Here is an 11,424-nt window from a genome sequence, read left to right on the forward strand (position 1 = left end):
ATTAACCGAATCATTGCTAATTATCAATTATTTAATTTCCAAACAGTATATTAACAGAAATATTATTGTGTTCTCAATTGTTTTAAACTAATTCTCTATAAGACATGTTACATATTTCACACAGTGCTGAAAGTAATTTTAAAATCATTACATTTTTCTGCTCTAAAACACAAACACTTGATATGATCTGGATTTTAATATTTATATTGATAGTTATTAATGTGTTTAACAATTACTCATAAAATACTAAGATATTTTCCTTCTTTTAATTTGATTTAATTTACAAAAAGGAATATTGCCATGACAAAATCAATGGAATAAATGTATAAAGCCAACTAACAATTTCTAATGATAAAAATTTTAAAATAAAATTTGTGCTGGTTCCATTGTGTTTTAGCATATCTTTCATAGACAAGACAAGTTTTTGAAGCATTTTGTTGATTTTATTTAACCTGTTTTGAATGGACTGTTTCAGCTGTTTCAATGGTGTTATATTGTTTCTTCTCAGGATGAATAGCCCAAAGATTCTTGATTGGATTAAGATGTACTCAATTGGCTAACTTCTAGTCAAAGAAAATTTCTCTCATTTAGCCAATGTCTTATATAAGAAGACAAATTAATTGAAGCATTATCTTGAAATATGAAAGTTTCACCAATATTTTTCAGTGTAGTCAAGAAAAAAATATCTTCCAAGGATTTCTGGAAGATGGTGTACAAGTGCAGAATATTTTTAGAACTCTTTCCCTAAAACTGATTGCACACTAGTACACAAAATTAAACAACAATTTATGAATGAATTAATTACTAATATGTAGTTTGGAAAATTTAAATAAAGTTATACAAATAGTTAAATAAACCTATTCTATAATTTTCTACGTAAGACTAAATTGATAAATTAACATAAAACATTTATTAAATTAAAAGAATGTTTTGAGCTATTTTGTCTTTATATCATTACTAGCAGATAGTCCTGGCATTGCTCGGGCAAAAAGTAATGATAGCGAAAATTAAGATTACTACGTTATAGTGAATCTTACCCGTTTTCAAAGAATGCAAGAATTAGGTCCCCCTGTTTCCAGACTAATTATAGAATTTTTAGATGGATTAAAAAATGTTTGATTTCCTGCAAAAATGAAAAAACTGCATCTGTGTCTGTAAATCTTGCACATTGCTTTCTCTTAACACTTTCATTGTTGACACTTTTCCACGGGGAAGTGTTAACAGCCTCACCCCCGCTGGTGGAATTTTGAAAAATCTCTTCTTAGTGTATATTCTTGTGATGTACCTTATTAAAATTCAGTAAAAAATGCAAAAAACTGCATCTGCACCTGTAAATCTTGCACGTTGCTTTCTCTTAACACTTCCGTTGTCGAAGCCTTAATTAATCCTGTCCCTCTCCCTGGGGGAATTTCAGAAAATCCCTTCTTATTGTGCGTTCTCATGATGTACCCTATCTGTGTACCAAATTTCAACTTTCAACTCCTAACCATTTGGGCTCTGTGCTGATTATTATTATTATTATCAACCCGTCTCGATTATATATATAGATAGGATAACATGTACAATTATAAACTTGATATAATATGTTGACTAATAGAAGTAATAAAGTTTCTTTGATCTTGTAAACAAAAATTCATGCCAATTAAATGGTGAATAAAAGATAAAAATTCACACAACCACTCACAACTAGGTAAACTTGATAACAAAAAAAAAGTCACCAAAACCAAATAACCAGCAGAAAAAAGGAGAATAGAGGTAACATTTTCTCCCATGTTGAACGTACATTGTCAGGCTAAATGAACCCACAGCTGTTGAAACAATAGGAGATTGCCATACATGTATGAAAAGGGAAGGTGACATATGAGAGAGGGTTGGGGAGTGGATAGTAAGTTTACATTTCATAGAATGGCTTCCACACCGGGGGGAGGAATCTACATTTTGAAAGTTAATGGTGGTATATCTGCCAATGGCCTTACAAATTTAAACTTGCTCTAAATATCTGAGTTGTACAGGTGGATTTGTACAGTTTTACATGCAAAGATATCAGAAATTGTATTCAGGAGATTGAAAAAAACTGGAAAAATTTTTACTGTCTGATAAGGCAGCATATTCAATAAACCAGTACCATGTCAGTCCCAACAATGCAGATTAATAGAATCTCACAGTAGCATAATTTTAGTAATAATCTCAAAACTTTGTTTAGTTCAAAAAATAGTTATATAATAAACTCGAACATGAAATTAAATGATACAAAGAAAAATTTTATGCAACACAACATATAATTTAAATAAATGGTAACATTTATAAAAATAAAAGAATTAAAATGATTCAATGACTACAGACTTGTATTCTGTAAGACTTGTACAGAATAGATTACAGTAGATCCCCCTATAAGACGGTAGATACGTTCCGTTCTTTATGAATCAATTTTGTAGGAATCATAGTTTACGGACTACGGCTGTTTGAAAGGTTTTCTTTCATAAAATTAATCGATTCTAGACTAATTCGACTCAACATTTCCAAAATACGTATATTTTTTTGAAAATAATCCGTATAAACTACGTTATAAACAAAAAATTGTAGGATTGCTTACCGAGTGTGTACCGTTCGACTACGCCCGTTGCTAAAGCTTGGTTTCGTCGCGGAACAGCGCATCAAACCGCGGCCGCGATTTCTGATATTATTTTTCTGCGAAAACTTCGTTGACCTTTGGAGACATCCTTAATATAAATAATTTTTATGGCCGTTAAATAAGAAATGTTTCTTTCACAAGAAATGTATAAAATTACAGTACTGGACAGACGATAGGTCGCCTAACTCGCCGTAGCGTGACGCTAGACGGCGAAAAATATATATTTAATTATAATAAAGTTACAATAAATTAAGTTAATATATAATTATATATACAGTACCTAATTTATATATAATTAATATATAATTATATGTACAGTACCTAATTTATATATAATTATATGAACAGACGATACTAAACTCAATTTATCCGCCTAAACGTCCGTAGCGTGGCGCTACGGACGGCGGGAAAGTAGTTCGGCTGCCCGATGACGTTTTACGTATTATAGGAGTTATTTTTACCGTTGTTTACGGATACTGCCACAATTTTTATAGGAATCATAACTATAGGAAACGGTTTTATAGGGGGATCTACTGTATTTAAAAATCAATGTTTTAATTTTTTACATTTCTATCAATTTTGTAATTCAAATTTATGTATGTACTGTATTTGGTAATAAATCAATTCTTTCTTATAAATATTTAAAAATAAATGTACAATAATAAGAAAATAATTTAGAATGGATACTTTTTTGGTGTTAAAAAAAACTCAATACTCTTACTATCACACTTACTTATAAATATAAAATCTTGCAAAATTGTATGTAGATAGTTTATTTAATTTTAATTAATAAAATAAAATAAAAAAAAAAGGTTTAACTGTAAAACATAAGTCTTTTTTCCAATTTGAAATATCTTACCACTTGTCCTTAATTTATCATTCACAGGAGAAATATAGAAATTTATATAAATTAGAATTTGCAGGAACATAATTATTATTAAACAAACTTTTACTGTTTTCAAATCTATAAACTAATACAAATGATTAAATTATTTTTACAGTAAAAATATTTCCAAAAATAAAATAACATTTGCCATTGCATTGCATGGTATGGATGATGAACAGATACACACCAATAATGGATTACAAAGTAAGGAACCTTCAATATCTTATTCTAAAACAACAATTGGCATACATTTTGTTAATACAATGTTTGTTTTCTAATTTCTGTTGTGATGTTATGAACACAGGAGAAAGGAAACAGTTATAAAATTGACAATTATTAAGCTGTTTTCCACAGGTAAATTCTATGATCTTAATTAAAGATAAGAATGTACAGTAGTAATGTCTGAATAATAAAAATATTATTACAAAAACTTAATTTTCTTTCATTTGTATATATTCTACCTTATGCCCCACTAGTAGTGTCTAGCCCATGAAGAAAATAGATCAAAAAAAAATTTTTTTTGAATTATTTCATGAAGCACAAATATTCAATACTAAAAACTAGTGTTAAACTGTTGCAGTTGTTTGAGAATATTCTACATTTTAATTTTGATTTACAGTTAAAGGTAGAATTAAATTTCAAATTAGGGTGATGGTTGTATAGTACTGTACAACTGTCACTCTGATTTGAAATTTGGGTGAATTGAAGAATGGTGTATTTATCATTATTATTATTATTATACCACTTGTTTATTAAATAAGCCATTGTCCTTTTACATTGCTTTTATTATATTCACATGTATGGTATAGTACATAGTATTTTTTTCTGAACATTGTGTTCTTTTGGTTTTCCTGAAAGGTCAGATCTGCCCTCTCAAGGACCCTGTGGTAGAATTTGGTCAAAGAGTTTTGTTTTGTGAAAAGACACCAAAATTTACTAGGTGTTTGGAATAAGAGTATATACCAGAAAAGAGTATATACAACAAGAGTGTTGCAACAAGAGTATATATCAAAAAAACTTTAAAAAGTTTTTGTTCTCAGCTTCAGTAACATCAGCTTGAATGATCACTTTTACAATTGTATATAGCCAAATGATCACCTTAAATATTTGGGCTATGAATCCATAAGATGATTGTTTGGCCATGTATGTATGTATGTATATATATATATAAGGCTTTGGGTTGTTTAATATACTTTTTTACAATTTGTTTACAGTTTATAGTATAAACAAATATGCAACAAAGAGTGCATAAATTCAAAAATAAAAATTAATTTTGTGACTTGGATTTCTGATTATACGGTCAACTTGTGTTAATACAAATTGCAAGGGAAACAGTTGTTAGATTGCTTTATTGAAAATTCGTATTAACAATTTTCAGGGTAAAGGTTGTAATAATTTAGGGAGTTAAGGCTTAATAGGTAATTGAAATCTCTAAATTATAATATTTTGAATTAATTTACTAAATAAAATTAAATAAAATTACTTTGTTTTTGTAAATAAATTTAATGTGTGTCAGGTGTGTCAAACTCATTTAAACAATGGGCCATTAATGCGACTGGTAAGATTCATGTGGGCCACATCACATTTACAAATTTTTTAAAAATTATTTGAAGTGAGAATGCAGGAATATAGATAGAGCAATTAAAACACATTATGTAGTTCAGTGAATTCAACTCAATATGTAATTGCTATAGTATTGCTTTTATTTAAACATTTATTTAATGTACATATTTATAAGACTAAAATTATTATTATTTTTTTAAACAATTTTTTAAAAAACTTCTTAAAAAATTAAAACATTAAGGTTAAGACCAGGGGTGGCCAACAGTTTTTGTCCTCGGGCTGAATTGGAAAGAAAACTTTTTTCACGGGCTGAACCAGAGGCTGCCCTAGAAAGATTTTGAGGTGGTGCAAGATCTCATTGTGGTGTCACCCGTAGAGACTAAATTGTACATATAGATACATTTCTCACATTATCATGCTTTATCAACATTCTACGCTGTACTTAAGAGATTTGTAATGGAGGGTTAACTCTAAGCACACAGTGAATTGTTGACCTTTTTTTTTATTTAGGCGTTAGAATTTTTCATCGATCTATTCGGACTTGAATAGTTAATATTCAGAGATTAATCGCGGGCCACATAAATTCATTCAGCGGGCCGTATGTTGGCCGTGCCTGGTTAAGACAATTAGTTAACCATTGCTTTTTATTGCTAACTGCATTTGATCAGAGAAAGAAACCATGCTAAGGTCTATAAAATATTGCCACTTTATTACAATGCATTTCAGATGCAAATTTTGTTACATTTACTTATACAATTAATTTACTTCTGACTCGAAACCAAAACAGTGCTTAGTTCAAAATACCTTCACTAATGTTTTTGAACTTAGTTCTTCTTCAGGTGAATAAGAGAAAACGGGCAGAATCGATATTATTCGAACATATCAGTTTCATACGAATTCTGAAAGTGTTCTAAGGAAACCTGTGAAATCATCATGTTAATTTGCGCATGCTCTGTAGATAGAAGAATCGCTTTTGGCTTTTCACGTATCATAAATAAGAGTTTGCCATGTTATCAGTAAGGGTAGTTCATCCTTATTGTTTATACATTTATCTTCTCTTGCTGTTTTTTATATATATATCACTTCCATCCAGTGCAAATGGTGTGGTTGCTGTGTGGTGTATATAATCTTTGTCTTTTCAAATAATGCTTGTATGTCATGGTCCATGGCATATTGTGCTAATGCTGTAGTATGTCTTATGTAGGATGTCTGCTTTATGTTCTTTGCGCCTCACCTCCAATGATCTTTTTGTGGATCCCACATATACTAAGTCTTTATCGCACCTATTTTATATATATATAAAACAGCAAGAGAAGATAAATGTATAAACAATAAGAATAAACTCTTATTTATGATACATGAGAAGCCAAAAGCGATTCTTCTATCTACAGAGCATGTGCAAATTAACACGATGATTGCACGGGTTTCCTTAGAACACTGCATTTCAGAATTCATATGAAACTGATATGTTCAAATAACATTGATTCTGCCCGTTTTTCTTTTATTCACCTGAAGAAGAACTAAGTTCAAAAACGTTAGTGAAGGTATTTTGAACTAAGCACTGTTTTTGTTTTGAGTCAGAAGTAAGTCGTATATTTTACAGTGTGTATAGATGAAATTATTTATACAATTAATTGTTTTCACCAGAAATTTGCCAGCACTATCTTCCTCTCCTAGTGTTTCAATATCTAAATTCAAAGACTGAGAACAGTCTCCATTATGGTAGATAGATGTTTATCAGTTAATCTTGATCTGTAAGCTGTTTTATTTAATTTCAGAATATCGTGGCCATGGGCCACAAAAAATCACATTGGGAGCCACATGAGGCTCGAGGGCTGCTAGTTTGACACACCCGTTCTAAATGGTTTTCAAATCAAACAAAATGAGAGGAGACAGTATTTGCCTGTTAAGTATGGAGCAGTATATCAGAGTTGTCAAAACAAAGTTAAAAGAAATTAATATATATATATATATACAGTAAAACCTCCATTAACCGGATTTTCGATTATCCAGATTGTTCAAAATAAACAAAAATTTTACGAATTTGCTGATTTGCACTTAGCGAATTACGACACTGTTTATGTACGTGATGGAATATATAACTTTTTTGTTTCAACAACGTCTCACCCAGCACAGTGGTCGTAAACTCTTAAATATATTTTACGTAGTAATAAAAATATAACTTGACATACGTATTTATAAATAATTTATATTCAAATTACATCATTTCTATGACCAAGGGCGGCGTAAGGCATGGACGACGTGGGCCACCGCCTATGCCTCGCGGTCCGAAGGGCCTCGCGCCTCGAAGGTTTATGCATTACTTAAAAGCCGCGAACGCGACGAAAAAATTTTACTCGTCATAAAACGATAAATAGTTTGTCAAATTTTTATTCATAAAAATGCAGTTTCAACTGCTTTTTATTTTATAAAATCCGTCTTCTTGCGCCACCAGAGGGCCTTTTAAACAATAGGTAGTCTGTTAGCGTTGGTCAGTAGTAGTCCAAATTCAATACGAACGTTTGTTTCTTGAAAATTTGATCACGATTTAAATACAGTATTTACTTTTAATATTACCGATATGTCATCGAAAAGAAAACGTGTTGTATTATCATTAAAAGACAAATTAAAGTATCTGTTTCGATTATCCGGATTTTTCCTTATCCGGACTACCTTCATCCCCAATTAGTCCGGATAATCGAGGTTCTACTGTATATATTTTTTCAGTCACAAATGTTACCTTTAAATATTCATCCATGTCATTTTCAAACTGTAGATAGTGGCATGTAGTGTGAACAGCATCTGTTGAATCCTTGAAAAAAGACTGAAAATCACTGTCAATCTCACTTTAATTTATGGAATCATCACTCAAACAATGTCTTGACCAGTCAGTCCTGAGACTTATGCAGAGTATGACATATGAGTTTGAGTTATATTAACAGCAGCAAGTGAATAGCTAAAAAGTAGCCAAGGAACCAGCATGTTTTTTTTGGCAGAAAGAGTAAAAAAGAAGCCAAATTTGTCATAAAGTAGTCATGTCCGACATCATTGTATGTACTCGCCAATATGCAAACTAGCATGTGTTTGCATGGGACTGCATCCATTTAAAAGGATGGGCATCCTTAACACTTATCCTGCTAAAAATGTAATATTATGTTTTGCAAATTATTTGGTAAAACAGCAAACATAATATTACGTTCCTCTGTATATCAAGTTATTTCTAGCTTTAAAACGTAACATTAATGTTTTCAGCAATCAAAATACAAATTTTGTGTGTTTTTTTAGTGTCTGTTAACTAACAGTGGGCACTATTTTCTCAGAAATTTGAAATATAAGCTATTTCTTAGAAACACATACATTGTTTGATTCAGAGTTTCGTCACCATATTTTGCAAGCAGATAATTTTGAGTTGTTTTATTTTGTATATGTGAGTTAAGTTCAAATATGGCACATAAATGTACTGAACAGGAATTGTTTGAATTTCTTAATGAAGAAATGAGCAAATATAGTGATGATTATATTGATTTATCGGACGAAAGTGTAATGATTATGTTTTAGGCCTAATTGAAATCAAAAATGTACAAATAAGCCATGTAATTTTGTTGTTATTTTTATTAAAAAAGTCACCAGTTTAACTAGTGTTTATGTGGACACCATTAGAAGTATTGTGAAAAAGTTAAAAACCTATGGAACATTGGTGGCAAATTTGCCAAATTCTTAACAGCCAAGGAAAATCTGTTTGTGAGGATAGAAAAATGCTGCAAGTAGCAAGGAAAAATTCATTTTTATTAGCTCCAAAACTAAATAATACTTTATGAACAGATAAACAAGTGAACAAACAATCACAAATCAATTGTATAGTTGTGGTCTAATGAGTTAGTAGTGGCTTTTTCTAGCATGATTTCTAATGTCCATATGAAGAAAAGCTTATTACATGTAAAGAAATACCAAAACTTCATTTTGAATGATTGGAAGCTAATTTTGTGGTCAAATGCGATCAAAGTGAACCTTTTTCAATCAGACAGAAGTACATAATAGCAGCCTTGAAAAGAAAGAAAGAAGAAAGAAAAAAAAAAGAAAATCAAAACTGTTAAACATTGAGGAGGTAGCAAAATGATTTGGGTCTTGGAGTGGTGTAGGAAATCTTGGAATTAATGGAATCATGAACAAAGAAGCATTGGGTGAGATCCTGGAGAAGCATATTTCTCCATCAGTTCATAAATTGCAATTTGGAAAAAAATATATTTTTCAGTAAGACAAACATTTCAAGCACACAGCTAAAATTATTGCATTCTGGTTCCAAAAAGACACTGGTTTCATTAAAACACTAGATTGGCCTTCACAATCTCTCCAATTGAGGTTTAGACAAAAATTGAAAAACAATAACTTTCAAATTTTGTACAACTTGTTAAGGAAGAATAATCAAAAGTTGATAACAATATAACTGAGTTGGTACAGTCCTTAAGACCAAGAAGGTTACATAAAATATTAAACTGTAGCACTTTGTTTTGAAACCCTGAAAAAAAAACATTGGTGTAATTTTTTTCTTTAATTTTGTACTTATTAATAAAAACACTTCATCTGAATTAAATCTTGAAACAGTAGAGAACTGTATGTCAGTGTAAATGTCTCGTCTTAAGTATTGTTTTCAATTAAAAAATATTCAAGATTTTTTATAAAACATTGCAAGGGTGGGAAATGTTTTTTGACATACTATATAATTAAATAATATATTAGATATAAATTGTTAATAACTAATACTAATAGAATAAATTATAATATAATTACTGTTGCATATATAGCTCTCTTCTGTGGTTTATTTCTGTTTAATCCACTCAGCAAATATAAATTGCATTATAACAAATAATTTATCACTTTCTAAAAATTTTTTTTTATAGAAAGCCATAGATTTGGTAACCAAGGCCACTGAAGAAGACAAAAAGAAAAATTATGGTGAAGCTTTAAGATTATATGAGCATGGTGTTGAATATTTTCTTCACACAATCAAATGTAAGTTCAGTTGTTTGTTTATTTTGTATTTCATTTAGCCTTGTGAATATAAACACATCCAAAAACATTTTAATTCACAAATTTACATTCACTAAGCCAAATTTGAAAAGTCAAACAGATATCAATGACTTACTAAATGTATATTAGACTAGCATAATTGCTGATAATTTTTTAAATAGATTGTATATGTTTATGAAGGATTTTTAATCTTATTACAATATTTATTAATCAGATTCATTAAGATTAGATTGAAACAGATTTTTATAGTTGTTGCATTTGCTATTATCATGCCATTAAATTTAAAAGGATAGATAAGTTATCAGAAACCAAAAGCTTGAGCCAGGAAAAAATTATGGACAAGATTATTAAATTTTGTATTGTGCTAATACTGAACCTATTCTTGCAAATGTTATTACTTTAAATTTAGAATATAGTGTAATAAACTTTATCAAAATTGCTAAATCAATGACTGTTTATTTTCAAATGAAGATACTTTACTGTATAGTTTGATTTGTGAAATTCAAACAGAATTTTGCAGTAATGGATAGTAGTTTTGTAATTAATAATGACCTGCTATCAGTTTAAATTTATTTGAATTAACAATACAAAATAGATGAAACAAAATGAAAGATATTAAAAATGTTTTATATGTGACAGAGTGGTTCCAAACATTATTGGGAAGAGAAACTATTTTCCCACAAAACTTAAAGATGAATGTAATTGAAGGTGGATGGAAATGGCATATTTGGTATTTACTTTGTGGTATTCTTTACTACATGGATGATGCCATTCAACTTTTGTAGTAATTGTGGTGTTATTGTACTTTCAATAGTCTAAAGCAGAGGTCGACAACCTAATGGCACCTGTGCCAAATGTGGCAATTTTCAGTGACACTCTGATTGAATAGAAATGTAGTAAAAATTATACAGTAGACCCCCCCTATAACGCTTAGATACATTCCACACTAATCGAATTTTACATTGTAGGAATGATTAAATACATGAGCCAATCACAGCCCGATAGGTGGGAACTTTACGGACTAAGGCTGTTCGAAAGGTTTTCTTCTATAAAATTAACCGATTCTAGACTAATTCCACTCAACATTTCCAAAACACGTATAATTTTTTGGGAGTAATCCGTATAAACTATGCTATAAACAAAAAATTATAGGATTACTTACCGAGTGTGTACCGTTCGACTACGCCCGTTGTTCAAAGCTTGTCTTCGTCGCGGAACAGCACACGAAACGGCGGCCGCGATATCTGATAAATAATTTATCGCAGAAAGATAACTTGACCTTTGGAGACATCATTAATATAAATAATTTTTATGG

General features: G+C 30.2%; 1 protein-coding gene across 1 annotated transcript in view; it reads left to right on the forward strand.

Annotated features, from left to right (window-relative positions):
- Nucleotides 1-3,695: 3,695 nt before the first annotated feature.
- LOC111629280 (vacuolar protein sorting-associated protein 4B-like) overlaps nt 3,696-11,424 on the forward strand; it is a 57,315-nt gene continuing 49,586 nt past the window's right edge. Inside the window, exons 1-2 of the mRNA XM_023373162.1 lie at nt 3,696-3,722; nt 9,980-10,091. Coding sequence (XP_023228930.1) covers nt 3,711-3,722; nt 9,980-10,091 — 124 coding nt within the window. The 5' untranslated portion in view covers nt 3,696-3,710. The remainder of the gene's footprint in view (nt 3,723-9,979; nt 10,092-11,424) is intronic.

Source organism: Centruroides sculpturatus, unplaced genomic scaffold (assembly GCF_000671375.1).
Source record: "Centruroides sculpturatus isolate CEXI.00-Female unplaced genomic scaffold, Cexi_2.0 scaffold516, whole genome shotgun sequence".
NCBI classification, from domain to species: Eukaryota; Metazoa; Arthropoda; class Arachnida; order Scorpiones; family Buthidae; genus Centruroides; species Centruroides sculpturatus.